At 42.6% G+C, this 20,229-nt stretch overlaps 1 protein-coding gene across 1 annotated transcript in view; it reads right to left on the bottom strand.

Moving 5' to 3' along the window:
* The window catches only part of plxna4 (plexin A4), a 659,145-nt gene that overhangs the window by 85,013 nt on the left and 553,903 nt on the right, over positions 1-20,229 (bottom strand). Inside the window, 1 exon segment of the mRNA XM_055154191.1 lies at positions 17,047-17,315. Within this exon segment, the coding sequence (XP_055010166.1) occupies positions 17,047-17,315 (269 nt within the window).

Genomic DNA, 20,229 nt, shown 5'->3' on the forward strand with positions numbered 1-20,229 from the left:
TTTCTTTCTTACTATGTGTCACCCTCTCTACCACACTCTCATATTCTCTCTCTCTCTCTCTTTCTTTAATCCACCTCTCCCTTTTATCTCTTTCTTTTCTCTCTCTCCTCTCCTTTTCTCTCTTCTCTCTCTCCCTTTTCCTCAGTTTGTGTCTTTCATCTCTTTCCATCAGTCGCTCTCCCTCTCTTCTTTTCTTTCTCTCCCTCTTTCTCATTCTTTACCTCTCTCTCTCTCTCTGTCTCTTTAGGACTCTCCCTTTTATGTCTCTCCTCCTCGCTCCCTTTTATCTCTCTTTCTTTTTTCTTTCTCTTTTCTTTCTTTTCTCTCTCCCTCTTTCGCTCTCCTCTCCTTTTCTCTCTTCTCTTCTCTCTCTCCCTTTTCCTCAGTGTCTTGCTGTTCCTGTCTGTCTTTCATCTCTTTCCATCAATCTCTCTCTTCTTTTCTTTCTCTCCCTCTTTCTCAATCTTCAACTCTCTCTCTTTCTCTCTTACTTTCTGCCACCCTCTCTCCCACACTTTCATATTCTCTCTCTCTTTCTCTCTATAAATCCATCTCTCCCTTTTATCTCTCTCTTTCTTTTCTCTCTCCCTCACTCTCTTCTCTCTTTTCTCCCTTTTCCTCAGTTTCATGTTGTTCCTTTCTGTCTCTCATCTCTTTCCATCAATCTCTCACCTTCTCTTCTTTTCTTTCTCTCCCTCTTTCTCATTCTTTACTTCTCTCTCTCTCTCCAACTCTCTCTTTTCTCTCTCTCCTCCTCGCTCCCTCTAATCTCTCTTTCTTTTCTTCTCTCTCCTCTCCTTTTCTCTCTTCCTCTTTCTCTCTTTTCATGTGTTTCTTGCTGTTCTTTCTGCCTTTCATCTCTTTCCATCAATCTCTCTCCCTCTCTCCTTTTCTTTCTCTCCCTCTTTCTCTTTCTTTACTCTCTCCCTCATTCTCTCTTCTCTCCTTTTTCACTCCCTCTTCTCTCTCCTCTCCTTTTCTCTCTTCCTCTCTTTCATCATTCTCCCACTGCTCTTTTTTGTTTTTCTTGCTGTTGCTTTCTGTCTTTCATCTCTTTCCATCAATTTCTCTCCCCCACTTCTTTTCTTTCTCTCCGTCTTTCTCTTACCTTGTGTCACCCTCTCTCTCACACTTTCATTTACTCTCTCTCTTTCTCTCTACAAATCCAACTCTCCTTTTTATCTCTCTCCTCCTCAATTCCTTTTATCTCTTTCTTTCTTTTATCTCCCTCCCTCCCTCTATCTCTCTGTCTCATTTTCCTACTCTCCACTCTATCCCTTCAAATCCCTCTATTCACTCTCTCTGTCTCTCTCTTTTACTCCTTTTCTCACCCTCTCTCTCCCTCTCTCCTTTTCTTTCTCTCCCTCTTTCTCATTCTTTACCTCTCTCTCTTTCTTTCTTACTATGTGTCGCCCTTTCTCCCACACTTTCATATTTTCTCTCTCTCTTTCTTTCTATAAATCCAACTATCCCTTTTATCTCTCTCCCTTTTATTCTCTCTATTTCTTTTTTCTCTCCCCTCCCTTTTCTCTCTTCCCCTCTTCTCTCTCTCCCTTTTCCTCAGTTTCTTGCTGTTCCTGTCTGTCTTTCATCTCTTTCCATCAATCTCTCTCCTTTTTCTTTCTCTCCCTCCTTCTCAATCCTCAACTCTCTCTCTTTCTCTCTTACTTTCTGCCACCCTCTCTCCCACACTTTCATATTCTCTCTCTCTTTCTCTCTATAAATCCAACTCTCCCTTTTATCTCTTTCTTTCTTTTCTCTCTCCCTCATTCTCTTCTCTCTTTCTCCCTTTTCCTCAGTTTCATGTTGTTCCTTTCTGTCTTTCATCTCTTTCCATCGATCTCTCTTCCTCTCTCCTTTTCTTTCTCTCTTTCTCTCTTACTTGTGCCACCCTCTCTCCCACACTTTCATATTCTCTCTCTCTTTCTCTCTATAAATCCAACTCTCCCTTTTATCTCTCTCCCTTTTACCTCTTCTCTCTCCTCTCCTTTTCTCTCTTCCTCTCTTTCATCATTCTCCCACTGTCCTTTTTTTGTTTTTCTTGCTGTTCCTTTCTGTCTTTCATCTCTTTCCAACAATCTCTCTCCCTCTTTCTCATTCTTTACCTCTCTCTTTCTATCTCTCACACGTTCATATTCTCTCTCTCTCTCTCTATAAATCCAACTCTCCCTTTTATCTCTCTTTTTTATCTCCTTCCCTCTATCTCTCTGTCTTATTTTCCTCCTCTCCACCCTTTCCTTCTATTTCACACTCTCTGTCTCTCTCTTTTACTCCTCCCTCTGTTTCCCTCTGTCTATCTATTCTCACTTACCTCCTCCTCCCTTCCTCCATCCCTCCATCCCTGTGTCGTTGTGCAGTGGGTGTACTCGCGCTCAGGAGCTGTACCACAGACACTCCGCTCTCGCACTTTAAGCATTGATTTAGCAATCAGGAAAGCGCCGAGCGGGGAAGTAGCGGCGCGAGCGAGATGGGGACTATAGATCCAGAGGCCCGGTGTTGGAAAGGAGCAAAGATAAACAGAGTTGGGGAGCGACAAAAGCGAAAAGAAATCAAGAGCAGTGGGGAGTGAGTACACAGCGTTTGGACGGGCAGAATAAGTGAGCCAACAGAGACTCAGACACACCCCGAACAAACCCAAAGATCCCAAGAAATAAGGACACAAATTCATCACTCACGGACTGTCTCCAGTGAATTTAACAATCAGCTATGTAATTAAAGTGCGACTAAACTAAGGAAGAAGGAATAAGGAACACTGTGATTGGTCAAAAAATGTATTCACACTTCAAACGTCACGCCTGCAGCCAGGTGTTTGTAAACAGAAACACCCGTCTGTAAACAGGGCAGTTTTGTGTAATGTCACCAACTACTTGAAAGCAGTATATGTATATAACAATAATGTAGTGTATATCGTGGAATGGCGAGTGGGGTGGTCCTGGCTAAATCCTGTTTTAGTCCCGTTTTCAGACCTGTTTTGGACCTGGATTAGTTCTGGTTTAGTGGCGCAGCCCGTGCGGTGTCCAGGAGGGGGGACGGTCCACGCGGCGTATGGGGGGGGGGAACGGGTCCACGCGGCGTACAGGGGTCTGGGGGACAGTCCAAACGGACCCACGGCCTGGTACTGGTCCCCGGCCCGGGAGTTGGGGACCCCTGGTCTAATGTATGTATGTCATGTAAATGACTAGGCTACTAATACTACTAATAACATATTTTTGGAACTATAATGTGCACTTAGAATCTTATAATTTTCTCAAAAATCAACACCTTATTGTGCGCCTTTTGTATTAATTCTTGTTGTGCTTACTGAGGTTCAACCGATTTTATGTGGTACACGGCGCTCAAAAAAATCTGTCAAAATGTTTTAGTACGACTTTGGTAAACTATGAAGCCGCACCACTTGATGGATTGTCGGAGCATTAGGGCTACCATAGTCAGGAGCCTTGCGGAGTAACACTGCATACCATTTTTTTTACAGGTATGCTCTGTACATTGTGTTGCATTTCAGCATCAGCAGGACATTTTCTGTCGCAGAAAGAACACTCATATTCCACTGAGTCGTGTCCTTTAGTCCGACAAGGTGAACCACATCAACACACAAGGGTAGTTTATCCATATTAGCCATGTGGTTTTGATTTTTGTTTCTGTAAAATATAAACAAATGCGCCAAAGCTGCATTAAACACATTATTACTCAGTGTTTATTTGAGTCGTCCTCGTAGAAAACAAACTTAAATTATCCACCCGCATTCACGTTCATAATACACACTCACCAAGACAGGGAGGCAATGGTGGGCAAATTACAATCTGCCAATGGATCGCGGATTGATATTGCGCCTTATAGTCCGAAAAATATGGTACTAATAAAACACCTTACATATATAAAAAAGGGGATTTAGTGCCATGTTAGTTCCACTTTAAATGTGGACAAGGTTTTGGGACAGTTTGGAAGTTGTTTGGCCTCAATTCAAGGTAGTTTCTGATTGGCAAAAATGTTTAATTTTTGCTGACGCAGATAGGAATTTACAAGGTCAAACAGAAAACCGAAAACACAAAAATGTACCAGCCTCCACAAACTTTCAAAATATAAAGTGAAAATTTACAGCATGTGTTTGTGGTTCAAAGCAAGAAAAAATATCTGACGAAGGCTTTTTGCCGAAAGGTCATTTAAAAATAAAAAAAATAAGCTTATAGACATGAGCTATCTGAGTGTGCTATGCATTTTGTCACTTTTAAATGGCTGTTTCTTGCATTTGCAGCTCTACGTGAACTTTAGTGCCTGTTTTCTGTTTCATTTGAGAGTTTCTGGTAAAAAAGACACTGACATTGCAAAATTTTGTTAATTGAAATTAAATTGCTTTTGATCAATACTAAAAATATAACATAATAGGCTTTCCAACATGAGAAATTAAAACCAATGCCATAGAAACTGACAATTTAAAGCAAAATGTATTTAGCTTTTGAAAGGGAAGAAGTCCTTAAAACAGAAAGCTGACACTTAAGCCCCGTCCACACTAGTACGTATTGGAGTCATTTTCGTCCACACTAATCTGACTGAAAACGGCTCCAGAGACGGAACGATCTGGTGCCGCCAGCTCCAACAAATTCATCCGAGTACAGATCTGATACGGCACTGTGCGGACACCTGAAAACGCTGATACGCTGATGTAGGTCGATGCGCCGCAAAGTAATTCACCGCCAAAAAACTAAGAGGCTAGAATATATGTACATTCATATACACGGTCTATGCCTATGACCTGCAGACGTATAATCTCTGAAAAGTTTAACATGAACCATCTCCAACACGATAGAAGGGTCCAGTCAAGTGGTAACGGAGGGAAACGGGCAGATTTTTTACATTCAAATGTCTCTTATTCAGAAACTAGAGGGACTATTGAAATAAGTAAAGCATCAGAATGTAGGAAAGAGTTACACTCCAACAGGGTAAAGTTAAACCTGTGATATTCTTTCAAGTTGTTGACAAAAAATTTTAAAACTCATGTCGGTAACGGAGGGAATGAAATATGCAGCACTTTTTGGGCAATAAATACAAACAGTGATAACTCTTGGTTCTCACTTACATATCCTTAACAAACTGGTTTGAATTTTGCTTCATATATAGTTTTCTACCATATGGTACAAGATTAGGTTGAAAAACCTCTTACTTTTTGAGTAATGAGATTTTTTATTAAGAAAGGTCATGGTAACGGAGGGAAAAGTGCAAGCGTAGAGGGCAAAATTGTGCATAATTTGTCAGTTTTTTCTTCCGAATACTTTAATATTACTTTCAAAATGAAAGTAATATTATTTCTATAAAATATGTCAGTCCTTCCAAGCAAATTTTTATCATTTTAAATACTTTTTTTTTTTTTTTTTTAAATCATGTACCTTCATCAACAGTTCAAAGATGGAATAACACAAGATATGATGAAATACATCCAGTTTATTTACATGATTTGCAGGTCTTTGAAATTTGGGAAATAATTTTTGTTCCATGTTTCATACATGATCTGTTTAAAACGTATGTAACTTTAAAACCAAAAATTGTACAGACAAAAGGTAAACAGTTTCATAAACTAGAGTACATATGTATCTGTTCAATACATTTTTATATCAGATGCATTAACGTGAATTTTTTGCCTTGCTGTTTACTTCTGCTTGACCGGGCCCAGAAGCACAGAACAGACTCACCATCAGCAGAACACCCCTCTGTCACAGAAAGAACACTCATATTCCACTGAGTCGTATCCTTTAGTCGGACAGAAGCTGAACTGCATCAGCGTACAAGGGTAGTTTATGCAAATTAGCCATGTGGTTTTGAGTTTCGTTTCTGTAAAATGTAAACAAATGTGTGCAAAGCTGCATTAAACACATTATTACTCAGTGTATATTTGAATCGTCCTCGTGGGAAATAAAAAACAAACTCAGCGCACAATAGCGAGATGTTTTTGGAGCACTTAGTTTATACAAATTAGTCATGTGGTTTTAAGTTTAATTTCTGTAAAATGTAAAGAAATATGCTCAAAGCTGTGTGGATAAGGAAGGATTGCGGACAGAGAAACGACATGTCTGGACGCAAATCGTTTCCTGATACGGTGATACGCGGATTCGTTTCAGTGTAAACATAGTCTTAGTTTGAAACCGGGATAATTAGACTCGACTTTTTATGCCCCAGTCAAACTTTGCACCAATGTAAAAACGAGTCTTTAAATAAACAGCATTTTCAATCCGAGTGTATTTTGTGAGACTCCCTGATGGAAAACCAGATTGAAGTGCCGTGTTCCAGGTCCATATTTTCACCACAGTCTGGGCTATTTTGAGCGGAGATGCCAGTCAGCCCACACTGCAGGGCGGCGCTGCTCTCATCACAGCACAAACGCGCGCCGGGGTGTGGACGTACTAACGAGCGGATCTGAGGAAGAGGAGGGCGAGGAGGAGGAGAGATGAAGACAATCTGATCACTGCCCATCACTGTGACGTCCGGGACAAATTGGCAATCAAAGCAGCCGTGCGTTTGTGGTAAACATGTCCCGGCTTCCTCCCTCTCCTCCTCCTCCTCCTCCTCTCTTCCTCCTCTCTTCTCCTCTCTCCTCCCTCTCTCCTCCTCCTCCTCTCCTCTCTCCTCCTCCTCCTCTCCTCCTCTCCTCCTCTCTTCCTTCCTCTCCTCTCTCTTCCTCCTCCTCCTCTCTTCTCCTCCTTCTCTCCTCCTCCTCTCTCCTCTCTCCTCCTCTCTCCTCCTCCTCCTCCTCCTCTCCTCTCCTCCTCCTCTCCTCCTCCTCCTCCTCTCTCTCCTCTCCTCCTCCTCTCTCTCCTCTCTCTCTCCTCTCTCCTCCTCTCTCCTCCTCTCTCTCCTCTCCTCCTCCTCCTCCTCCCTCTCTTCCTCCTCTCTCCTCCTCTCTCCTCTCTCTCCTCCTCCTCTCTCTCCTCCTCCTCCTCCTCCTCCTCCTCCTCTCCTCTCTCTCCTCCTCTCCTCCTCTCCTCCTCTCTCCTCTCTTCCTCCTCCTCTCTCCTCTCTCCTCTCTCTCCTCTCTCTCCTCTCTCCTCCTCCTCCCTCTCCTCCTCCTCCTCTCTCCTCTCTCTCCTCCTCCTCTCTCTCTCCTCTCTCTCTCCTCCTCCTCCTCTCTCCTCCTCTCCTCCTCCTCCTCTCTCCTCCTCCTCCTCTCTCCTCCTCTCTCCTCTCTCTCCTCTCTCCTCCTCCTCCTCCTCTCCTCCTCCTCTCTCCTCCTCTCTCCTCTCTCTCCTCCTCTCTCTCCTCCTCCTCCTCCTCCTCCTCCTCTCCTCTCCTCCTCCTCCTCTCTCTTCCTCCTCTCTTCCTCTCCTCCTCTCTCCTCCTCCTCCTCTCCTCCTCCTCCTCCTCCTCCTCCTCCTCCTCTCTCCTCCTCCTCTCTCCTCCTCTCCTCTCCTCCTCTCCTCCTCCTCCTCCTCTCTCCTCCTCTCCTCCTCCTCCTCCTCTCCTCCTCCTCTCTCCTCCTCCTCTCTCTCTCTCTCTCTCCTCCTCCCTCTCTCCTCTCTCTCTCCTCCTCCTCTCCTCTCCTCCTCCTCCTCCTCCTCCTCCTCCTCCTCTCCTCTCCTCCTCCTCTCCTCCTCCTCCTCTCCTCCTCTCTCCTCCTCCTCCTCCTCTCCTCTCTCCTCCCTCTCCTCTCTCTCCTCCTCTCCTCCTCCTCCTTCCTCTCTCCTCCTCCTCCTCCTCCTCTCCTCCTCCTCCTCTCCTCCTCCTCCTCTCCTCCTCTCTCCTCCTCTCTCCTCCTCTCTCCTCCTCTCTCTCCTCTCCTCTCCTCCTCCTCCTCCTCTCTTCCTCTCTCCTCCTCTCCTCCTCTCCTCCTCTCTCCTCCTCTCTCCTCCTCTCCTCTCTCCTCTCTTCCTCCTCTCTCCTCTTCCTCCTCTCTTCCTCCTCTCTTCCTCCTCCTCCTCCTCTCTTCCTCCTCCTCCTCCTCCTGTCCTCCTCTCTCTCCTCCTCCCTTCCTCTCTCTCCTCCTCCTCCTCCTCTCCTCCTCTCTTCCTCCCTCTCCTCCTCCTCTCTTCCTCCTCTCTCCTCCTCCTCCTTTCCCTCCACCTGTCTTCTTCTTCTCTCCTCCTTCTCTTCCTCTTCCTCACTCTCCACCTCTCCCTCCTCCTCTCTTCTTCTCTCCTCCTCCTATCCTCCTCTCTACTTCTCTCATTCTCTCCCTTCTCCTCTCCTTCCTCTTCCTCCTTCACTCTTCTTCTCTCCTCCTCCTCCTCTCTATTCACCTCTCCCTCCTCCTCTCTTCCTCTCCTCCTCTTTTCTCCTCTCCTCTCGGCCTCTCCTCCTCTTCCTCTCCTCCTCTCTTCTTCTCTCCTCCTCCTCTCTTCCTCTTCTCCCTCCTCCTATCCTCCTCTCTTCTTCTCATTCTCTCCCTCCTCCTCTCCTTCCTCTTCCTTCTCCTCCTCTCCCTCCTCCTCCTCTCTGCCTCTCCTTCTCTTCCTCTCCTCCTCTTCCTCTCCCGCCACCTCTCTCTCCTCTTCTCTCCTCCTCTCCATCCACCTCTCCCTCCTCCTCTCTTCTCCTCCTCCTCCTCCTCCTCCTCCTCTCTCCTCCTCCTCCTCTCCTCCTCCTCCTCCTTTCCCTCCACCTGTCTTCTTCTTCTCTCCTCCTTCTCCTCCTCTTCCTCACTCTCCACCTCCCTCCTCCTCTCTTCTTCTCTACTCCTCCTCTCCCTACTCTCTTCCTCTCCTCCTCTCCCTTCTCCACTCTTCTTCTCTTCTCCTCCTCTCTTCTTCTCTCCTCCTCCTCTTTTAGTCCTCTCTTTTCTCCTCTCCTCCACCTCTCCGTCCACCTCCTCCTCCTCTCCTTCCACCTCTCCCTCCTCTCTTCTTCTCTCCTCCTCCTCTCCCTCTTCTTTTCTCCTCCTCCTCTCCCTCCTCCTCTCTTCCTCTTCCCCCTCCTCCTATCCTCCTCTCTACTTCTCTCATTCTCTCCCTTCTCCTCTCCTTCCTCTTCCTCCTTCACTCTTCTTCTCTCCTCCTCCTCCTCTCCATTCACCTCTCCCTCCTCCTCTCTTCCTCTCCTCTTCCTCTCCTCCTCTTTTCTCCTCTCTTCATCTCTCTCCTCCTCTCTTCTTCTCTCCTCCTCCTCTCTTCCTCTTCTCCCTCCTCCTATCCTCCTCTCTTCTTCTCATTCTCTCCCTCCTCCTCTCCTTCCTCTTCCTTCTCCTCCTCTCCCTCCTCCTCCTCTCTGCCTCTCCTTCTCCTCCTCTTCTCCTCTTCCTCTCCCACCACAACACAAACTTTGGCTTCCCTCTTTTTTGCGGCGGTGAAATTTAAGTCGTACTTGGAGTTTCATGGCTTAAAATAAAACCTTTAAATGTAATAAAATCCAAGCGCATGCACCTGTCCACTGCCTCCAAAGCTCAGTCCAGCCAAGTCCACCTCACATCAAATATTAAAAGAACATACAGTACGTTACGGTAAATCGACTTTTGGGGCTTTGAACCTTGTTAGAATATTGATCCTGGTTAAAAACATATCTGGAGTTATCTTTTCAAGAATCAACGGTTGTAAAACAAGACTATTTAAAATGATATAAATGTATAACACAACATGACTTCTGCTAAATATAGAGTTCATATTATATTTTATTTTTTAAAAGTAATTTAATTTTATTGGTACATGATTATTATTTGTATTACATGATTATATTACATTAGACTGTTTTCTGGTGTTATGGAAAGATTTAGGTTTTTGTGAAGCACATCAGGTCCGGTGAAAAGGCAGGGGCGCCGACTTGAGACCTGAACAACTTTTATTTACTCATGTTTCATCCGCCTTTTTCAGGGGCCATGGTTGTAAGATCTGAGCAGTCACAAAACATGTGAGTTGAAATGTCCCAGGATTGTAATGTCACAGGTAGAAACCCAATGCAGTTTTTAAGTTCATAAATCATGATCAGACTTGTTCTAAGAATTTGTGTCATCAAAAAGTGTTCAAAACGGAACTACCGGTATGTATGTTGTTAGGTGGAGGGTCCAAATGTTGTTGTTGTTGTTTTGCCTGGAATGTTCCATAAACTGGTGTATAGCTTTGCAGTCGCCATGGAGACAACCAGATGACTCCATGAAACCGAAACGACTGCTTTTGAATAAATGAAATACAGATACTTTTTTAACATTTTGACACAAGCTGGTGATAAATGCTCAGAAAAAATGCACCTTTAATTTAACATTTTAACATGATTCTTCAGCCAGTTTCACTTCGTAGAAACCGTCTGACCTTGCAGCATTAGGAGTCATTCGCTCGATGGTAGGCAGGTAATTGTTTCATTTAACTAATCGCTGCTATTTGGTCGTGACATATGTAATGCGCCGCTAACGGGGGTAACTGGTATATTAAGCTTTTCCCAAATCCCGTAGGAAGAAGGGAAATAACGTCTTTCCCCTTGATAAAATTCACCAAACATTCTCTTTATTCTGACTTTAAATCCTCGATCTCGGGAATCGTTGCCAACACAGAATGTTTGGCTCTTCGCTGATTGGCTGGTGCCCGAACTCACACTTCCAGGGTTCATGCAAACCACCTAGTGTGTTCCGATTCCTGACCTAGTCACTGGAGAGAAATGAAATTGAGCAGAGGCACTAGGTGGCGCTAATAACAATATGTAATTTTTTTGATTAAAATTAAAGCATGTGTGTTTTTATTTATTTATTTTTGTTTGTTTTGTTTAATTTTTTGGTAGTTTATTGCATTGAAAAACAAAACAAAACAAAAACACATAAAAACTTCTGTCCGTACTGTGAGCGGGGTTGCGTCTCTGATAATGTGTATTAAAATATGCACAGTATGGTAATAAACTTATGTATCTCCATGGAGAGAGAATGTTCCGAAGTATGTTTTTAACGTTCTATTTCCACGGAGTGAAAGCGAGTGACATGCCACCTCCAGAGAGTTACACACCGTCCCTTTAAACAAACCCCACTGCACGTTATCTAAAAAACATTATTCGCTTTTTCTTACTTCCCACTTTTACTTCTCTTCACCTCCACACCAGATTTAGTACAGGACGTTTATCTCACAGAGTTCACTTCTTTATGATAAACCCCGGAGCCGATCTTGAGGCTCTGCTGTACAGATCCAGTCTCTTGGCGGTGTCGCGGTGTTAGCAGCTCCTTTGTCCTTGAGAGCTCGTCCTGTCTGCGCGGCACGTAGCATCTCTCCGCGTTATCAGGAGCCAGCATCGGTCTAGCATCAGGGCCTTCTCCATTGTTTATTGCCCGTGCCACAGCTTGGTAAACTCCGAAGGCAATTAATCAAAACTCCCGCCAAGACGACATAAATCTTAACCTGAGCCACTGAGCGGATTTGAGCGTGTTTTTACGACGCGCTGATCGTAACTGTCACCTGCTACTGCTGCGTTTTGATGTCAACATTTCAGCTCTCTGTGCAGTGTGCTTGGTTTTATTTAGTGTTTAAGGGTCCTGTATTACGTACAAAAGACTCTTGTGAGCTTTAAAGCGTGTTGGAATGTTGTTACTTCATCAAAAACAAACCTGGGCTTGTGTTTTGTTTCATTCACACATGTTTGAGAAATCCTGGTTCTGTTTAGATCTCCGAAGGTCAAAAATGCTTTATTCCACCTTGTGATGGCATCAAGTAGTTTTCAAATTAACAACAACATTATTAACATTAACTTTTGTTTAGTAGAGACGAGCAATTCCAGGGCTGAAATTCTCCAAATGATTCTAATGAAGGTGGATGGAGTTAAAAAAACAAAACAAAACACTGGAGCACTTCTTGTACCACATGACATCACAAGGTGGAACAGAGTGTTTCAGAACTCATCTTAAATACCATATATTTTGGATTATAAGGAGCATTAAGCGAAACCAAGTGGCAACACTTGAGACTGATCACTTAGCCCAGACATTACATCATGATCTGCCAATGGATCGTGGTGTAATTCGCCCAGAGTTGCCTCCCTGTCTTAGTGAATGTGTATTATGAATGTGAATGTGGGTGGATAATTTAAGTTGTTTTTTTTATTTCCTATGACAGGCATGTCCAAACTATGGCCTGTGGGCCAAACGCGGCCCTCAGACAATTTTTTCTTGGCCCTCAGGCTTCCAGGAGCATTGGCCCAGATTATCTTGCATCAATGAATAATTTACTTTTTATTGCAAGTTTTTTTTGAAAATCTACCTTGATTAAACTAATATTTAATATTTAGTGTGTGGTTTTGAGGATCTTAGCATGAATAAAGACTGATGGCTCACGTGCACATATGTCAATTAATCACTGTATTGAGCATCAGTCTACAGTCCTTGATCAGCCCTGTGTTTCGTCTGTTTAGATTTATGGCCCTTGATGAAAAAACTTTGCACAACCTGTCCTACGAGGAGGACTCAAATATATACTGAGCAATAATGTGTTTTAATGCAGCTTTGTGCAGATTTCTTTACGTTTTACAGAAATAAAACATAAAGCCACATGGTTAATTTGCATAAACTATAAGTGCTGAAAAAAACTGCTTGTTCCTTGTGCGCTGATGCGGTTCAGCTTCCGTCGGACTAACTCTGCGAGGCTCCTGACTACGGTAGCCGAAATTCTCCAACATGCGACTTGGTAGTTTACCAAAGTCACACTAAAACATTTTGACAGATTTTTGAGCGCCGTGTACCAATAAAATTGCATCAGCACAACCAGAATTAATACATAAGGCACACTGTCGATTTTTGAGAAAATTAAAGGATTTTAAGTGCACCTTATAGTCCAAAAAATATGGTATGCAGGATTTGTGTGTTAAACATGTGTGAATGAAACAAAACACAACTCCAGGTCTGTTTTGAATGAAGAAACATTATAACATAGATAGAAAATCGCATAATATGGGCCCTTCAATTGTCCTAGATTACAAGCCATTTAGAACTATAACTAACCACAGCGACGTTAAACTTACAGCCTATAGTTATAATTTTACTTATTTTATTGTTTAGATGCACCTTTATGGTCAAGATTAGGCACAGAAGACATGTTAAACCCTGCTACTTTACTGTAACAGGGAAGAGCAAAAGGTAAACAGTATGCAACCCTCTAGTTTCAAGGCAAATGCTCACCCACTGCAACACTGGTGCCTAATTTTCTCCTCGTTTTCATCACTGAATAAAAGCCTGACCACTCTCCATCCTCTTTTCACATTAGATTTGAAATTATATAACTATATTTTAAACAAAGCAGCAAAAACCACAATGTAAAACAGATACTACGACTTTCTAAAGTGTAAAACTGGACTCCGCTGTTAATTAAAAGAGAAATCTTCTTATTGACCATTTGGCTGTCTGTAGTGTTAATATCAAGTCATAGCCACCCAACGCTTTACTTGAAATCTACGCGACTCATTCTCAGTTTGCGTTGTTGGTGAGCGGGCTTTTCTGTAGCCAAAGGGAGATTAAGAATTTTAATTGAAATGAGACCGAAAAACGGACGTCTGCGAAATCATTTGCGGTCGACTAACAACCCTGCAGCTATTGGGAATCCCATGCAATTAATTTATAGCCACAAAACACACAAAACACGAGTGGATGCCATAATATTGTAACTAAACGCAGCCGACGATGCGAAATTAAAATCACAGAGCAGAGAATGTGTTTAAATGTGCAGTATAGACGAGGGGAGAGTCTTGTTTTCCGTGTTATAATGTTGTTTCCTCTTCAAAAACAGACCTGGAGTTGTGTTTTATTTCACTTAAACATGTTTGAGTAATCCATCTTTATTAGTCTGTTTACATCTCCAAAGCTCAAAATGCTGGGTTCCACCTTGTGATGTCACGTAGTGGTAGATTCCAAGTTAAAATTACTTGAATTAAGAAAGTTGTACCTTGATTTGAGTAAATTTCACTTGACAAGTAAAACGATCCACCCATGGAACAAGAATTTTTGTAGTTAAAATAAGAAAATAGATCTTGTTACACTGAAGATAAGAAAAATAACTCTTAAAATGCACTTAAAACAAGAAACGATTCTGACATTGGCATAAAAAAAGCAATAACAAGAAGCTGGTATAAAAAGGACCCACTGTCAGTGAATCAGTAGCTAGACATTATAGAAGAAATATATTCAATGGAATGGCTAACGTTTTTTTCTGCGACTCAAAGGACATTTCTTCATTAAACTCTGGACAAAATGGTTGAAATGTAAACAAAAAGAGACTTGATTCACCCTTCGACATCCTTATTGCAGTGGAACAGCAGGCCAAGCTTTGTATTGGTTGTATTTTTTGGTTTGTTTGTTTGTTCTTTATCACACAAAACTTGAAAAAACTGAATTAATAAGTATATATATAAAAAAAAAAAAAAACATTGTTAGATAATTGTACTTGTCAAGCTGAATTTCCTCAAATAAAGTCAAAGGTTCTTAATTTAAAGGTGCACTATTTCACTTTTTGGTTGTCATGTCATACAGTCCCTGACAAAAGTCTTGTCGCTTATCCATTTTGTAGAAACAGAAGCTTATAACCTGACTTTAAATTAATCGATTGGTTTTAGAAATGTCTCATATGAAAGCTAAAACCCTCCCAAATTATGCTCATTTTAGTATATTGAGCATAGTCAGGTTATAAGATTTTGTTTCTACAAAATGGATAAGCGACAAGACTTTTGTCAGGGACTGTATGTCATGGAGTGTCTGGAATGTTCCACAGTATAACATTTGTGTATTTACCGGTGGTTTTATAGCTCAAAAATGCCTAGAAAAACAGGCATTCTGAGGCTGCGTTTATATGATGACGTCTGAACAGAAGACGCAAAAGTGGTGTCGTGTCTTCACTTTTTATTCCGCGTTTAGACGAGCGTTTTCAGGAGGAAATCTGCGTGCATACGGTGGTGCAAAAGTGTGTGGAATTCGATTGGGTTTGCATGCCAGGCGGCGGTGATGTATGTGACGTAAACATGTACGTGACGTGAGCAGATCTGACCAGAGTTTTGCGTCTTGGGCGGTGTAGACGGAAACACTACGGCGGAGCGTGTTCAACTTTTCCACTCTGGAGGGCGGTTTCAGATTTTTGCGTTTTTAAGCCCCCAAAACGCCGTCACCGTCTAAACGAAAGGCACTTCCGATAAAATATTTTGTCGTTTTTACCTGCAAACGTTCTCGTGTAAACAGGCCATGACTGTGAGCGAGGTCGCCTCTCCACAGATCTGACTTGTAACTTGGTCTGGTTTGGTCTCCATGAAGACAGAAAGGTTTAAAGCCATACTGTGAAACTTTCCAGACAAGGCAATGACATCTCCACGGAGAAAAGCATTAAATGGACCCTCCACCGGAAAAGTTACACAACGCACTTTTCACAGCCGCCTTTTGTCTGTTGTTTTGCAAAAATTGGTAATTCCAGGGCTGAAACGACTGTAACTAAACACAGCCGATGATGTGAAAACTAAAACTAAAATGTTTAACTGTGAAGTATTTCGAGGAGGAGGAATTCTTCACGCTCATGTATTATCCTCCTATCCCAGTTTCTGCCATGCTATCTAAAATTAGCGGCAGTGCTAATTACTCATAATTATTGTTTCTAATGATATGCGGAGACGCTCTCTGTGAGGCAGTTATTCAAGGTCACGAGGGCTGTTCCTGTTGCTCGAGGAAAACACAGAGCGTACGAGAGCGTAGTAAACTCAACATTTCAAATCATTTTGAGTGAAAAACTAATTATAAGTGGGATATTGTGGCTCACTTTCTACTCTCGTTATTTTAAATTACAGGCATTAATGCGTTATGTACGGCGCTGAGTAATTAACAGATCCACAAACAGATACTGATGATTTAGAAAAAACAAAGCATGCGGCTGTAGCTTTCAGATCAATAATGTTTGGAATCGTAACTTTAATGACATGGACATTACGGCAGGAGGAAGAAACCCTGCAGACACTGGGAAAGCACCAAACTCTACAGTGAAATGCAATCTGTGTGTCATTCGTTCATTTGTTTTTCAAAATAAAACCAAAAATAAGAAAACAATAAACTGTTTTTATCATTACTTGTCTCTAAAACTAAAATGAAAAAACGGATAAAGATTTGTTTTTTCAGTTTTTGATTTTGTGCTTACTGAATCAGGACTGAACCAGGCCCAGAACCAGACCGAAACTGAGACCAGGACTTAGACCGGGACCAGGGCCAGGACTGAGACCGGGACTGAGGTTGGGACTGAGTCCCGGACTGAGGCCGGGACTGAGGTTGGGACTGAGGCCGGGACTGAGGCTGAGGCTGGGACCAGACGGGACTGAGGCCGAGACTGAGGCCGGGACCAGTACTGAAAATGGTTTAGTCCTGCTTTAGTCCTGTTTCAGTTCTGGTTCAGTCTGTATACTCGTCCATATCCGTCTGACTCGCCTGCGACGAACTGGTGCATCCAGAATTTGACAGAGGTGATCACAGATCCTTCTCTGTTCACTAAAAGTATCTCTGCAGCTTCTGTACATTTGTTGGGAGCCTCCTGTAAGTTTATGAGAGCGGCCAAGAGCAACTTGAAGGTCCGACGCATGGAAATGATCCGACAAGTTTGTTTCTGTGTACTGTCTGTATGTAAACTCGTACACGACATGAGCAGATCTGACCAGAGTTTTGCGTCTTGGGCAGTGTAGACGGAAACACTACGGTGGAGCGTGTTCAACTTTTCCACTCTGGAGGGCGGTTTCAGATTTTTGCATTTTTAAGCCCCAAAAACGCCGTCACCGTCTAAACCAAAGGCACTTCCGATAAAATATTTTGTCATTTTTCTCATGTAAACAGTTCCTCGGACTGACGCGCGCAGTATTTGAAGTGCGTGGACAGTTGTATCCATAAACTGTATCAAAAAGTGGACTAAGGGAGTGTGACGTTACCCACAGCTCCAGTCAAATGAAGTTTGCGACTCTCATGGATACAGGGGTGAATTTAAAATATTATGAATAGCATTTTTTAACAAACAACATAGTGGATTAAAAGCACAAGTATCATGTAGAGCGGGTTAATACGAACACTTTAAGACCAAAATGAGCGACAATATTCCAGTGTAAGTCAACGTGAGCCTGCAGATTTATAAAAGTACTCGTACAGTTGTGCCTCAGACTGACCTGCGCAGGAGAAGCTTGGGGTGGTTCTTGCTCTCCAGGTTGCGGTCGATGAGGTCGGACAGCAGGTGTTTGAGGACGTCTGTGGCGTATTCCAGTTTACTCTGCAGCACGGTCATGATGAGCGAGGCCACGTTCCCTCTGTCCCTCATGGAGAAGCCTCGCTGCGCCTCCAGAGTGCGGATGAAGCACAGCAGATACACCTTGTTGTTTATGAGCTGCCCGAAGAGCTTCAGGCCCTTCTCCACCTGGTCCTGTCGGTATCCTGGCACCTGTCGAACAAACCAAGGAGGAGTTCATTTGACTGAAGCACAGAGAAGAACTGAGCTAAAACAACAATGAATCAACAAAGCAATGACAGAAACACAATTCAATAATAATTCCAAAGTCAGAAATTGTTGTCAAATTGTAAAGCATGAAGGTAGATAGTCCGGGTGTGCAAAAATATTGAAATATCAGTATATCGTATCGTTTAATTTGATGATACCGTCCAATGAGATTCATTTGGTCTCCCGATATTTTATGTTATTAGGTTCTTTTTTCAGACCTAGAGTTTTGTAGTGAGCAGTCGATCAGTCAGGTATGAAACAAAACTATAAGTCTGAAAAAATAACCTAATAACATTGATGATACCGTATCGATATTATGGGCTGCTGTATCGATATATCGCTAAGAGTATTTTTAGGTATATTTTACTACATTGTTTTGTGTAAGAGCGACAATTGTGTTGAGATTTTAACTGTTTTGAGTAAAATGGGCCATGATCTAGCCTTTGTTTTTCACTCAACTGTATAGAATCGATTTGAAATATATCGTTTCGAATCGTACTGAATCGAAAATGCGCAGGATCGAAAAACGTACCTTATCGTGGCCTATGTATCGAGGTATGTATCGTATCGGCAACTTCTTAACGATCCCCAGCCCTAGTGTAGAGCAGAGGTGGGACCAAGTCGTTGTTTTGCAAGTCTCAAGTCTTAGACCTCAAGTCCGAGTCAAGTCCCAAGTCAAAGACAGGCAAGTCCAAGTCAAGTCTTGAGTCACTGGCCCATAAGTCCAAGTCAAGTCCAAGTCGTCTGCTTCGAGCTTCAAGTCGTTTCAAGTCTTTAAACCAAAATACTAAACATAGATTAGATTTTTGCAATTTATAAGAATTTTAAATTAAACTGTAATTAAAAAAAGTCTTGGTATATTTATATATGAGTATTTATATAAGTTGTAGAAATTGTAGAGTTGTAGAAATGCTATTTTTTCCTTTGTAAATGTCTTGTCAAGATCTTAATGTGAATCATTACGGTCAGAATAGAAAGTCACAGGGCTCAAGTCCAAGTCAAGTCCCAAGTCTTGGTCTGTTTAATCAAGTCAAGTCTCAAGTCCTGAAAATAGTGACTCGAGTCTGACTCAAGTCCAAGTCACGACCTGCAAGTCCCCACCTCTGGTAGATAGTCATTAAAAGATTCCACATTCAAGCTACTTAAAGGTCTGTGTTGTTATGATGTTATTTCCTCATCACAAACAGACCTGGGGTTGTGTTTTTTTTCATTCACACATGTTTAAAACACTAATCCTGCATATTTACGCTCAATTCTTTCACCATGTGATGTGATACGGCAATACAGGAAGTGCTCCACTCCATATCTCTTACTAGAATCATTTCATTTCAATAACTTCAGCTCTAGAATCTCAGCTGAACTAAAGGTAAAAGATCAGTGTTCAAAAAAAACTATTGCTTCATGACATCACAAGGTGGAACAGCATTTTCAGCTTTGGAGATGGTGTTACGACCCAACTCTGCTACGGACAAGGGAAGTAAAAAAAAAAAAAAGAACCAAGATGGAGAATGGAATAAATTAAGTAATGTTTAATTAACAGTAAATGTAAAAGGTAAACTTAACAAAACAGACTGAAACGTGTACAGAAAGCAAAGCAAACTAACTGCACAGAAACAAACCAAAAGGACTGCAACAGAAGATGAACCAACATACAAAGGTCATGCGCGATGCCGAGTGTCTCGTACAAAGTCGCGCAAAATCTACTAAATCTACTAAACTAGAGATGAGTGACTCAAAATATCAAAGTCACAGGAACAAAAACAAAAACACAGAGTGACAGACGACAAGAGACACACAACTAAATGGCAAAGTGGGCCTGAACAGGTGCTGGGACTCTCCTTAAAGAGGGGGAAGTGGGCGTAAACAAACCCCAACAATCACGGAGCAGGGTCCCACAACAGGAATCAGGACAACCGGCAAAAGAACGACAAATGAGAAGTGAAGACCTGTGGCTGTATTGAAACGTGCGAATGAAACAAAACACAACTTCGGGGCCGATTTTGATAAGGAAACGACATTTTCGTTACTTGGTCTGGAGCTCGACTTGGTTAGAACCATCTAATCTTACCTTTTAAATATTGGGTTGATTTGAGAAACCAGAGCACGAGGAGGTAACCCGCCCAGACTCGCAATTACCGGGTCTGTCGTCTCGAAAAAACAAAACCTGGAACATCGTTAAAATTCTCTCAGCGCACAAATTGTGTTAATCACTTTAGTAAGAAAACTTGCGATAGCTTGCAATTACACAGGTATGATTTTGGAAAGTCAACAGGGCATTACACTGCGAGATTAATAACCAGAGAAGAAAATAAAAACAGCTCCTCGTTCATCATTTTGAAATTTTGACATTATCTTGGGTTTTTTTTTTTTTTGTGAACGCCGAACGGAGCCTACTGGGCAATCGTACTGGAGCGAGATAGGAGGCAGACGATGTTTTAAATAACGCGTCACGATTTAAGAAGATAAAAGTTTGTTGTTTACTCTGATGTTAAGCTGGAGATATGAAGCGGTCCGGCTCTTTGGGGACTGCTTACCGCTTTGATGGCGCTGTGTTTTACAATGCTCCGAGTTAAAAGCCGGTTCAGCGATTCGTGTGTCTCCCTCTCATCTGAAAACAACTTGCTCCGTTTTAACAAGTAGCTTCCCCCTTTCATTTTTAAATAGCGTCTGCCTACCTATGGAGATTGTGTATTTTTTTATCTGTCGAGAGCTCTCCGCGCGATACGCTCTCTTCGGACCGATGCAGCTGTCACCGCGCGTCTGGTGTCTTTGTAGCTCCGCGCGTTGTAAATCTGACAGGAGCTATTGTTAAATTGCGAGTGTGAATTGTAAGGATCCGCCTCCCGGTGCATTAACA

This window comes from Boleophthalmus pectinirostris, unplaced genomic scaffold (genome assembly GCF_026225935.1).
Source record: "Boleophthalmus pectinirostris isolate CB_2022bp ecotype Guang Dong unplaced genomic scaffold, ASM2622593v1 HiC_scaffold_18, whole genome shotgun sequence".
NCBI lineage: Eukaryota > Metazoa > Chordata > Actinopteri > Gobiiformes > Gobiidae > Boleophthalmus > Boleophthalmus pectinirostris.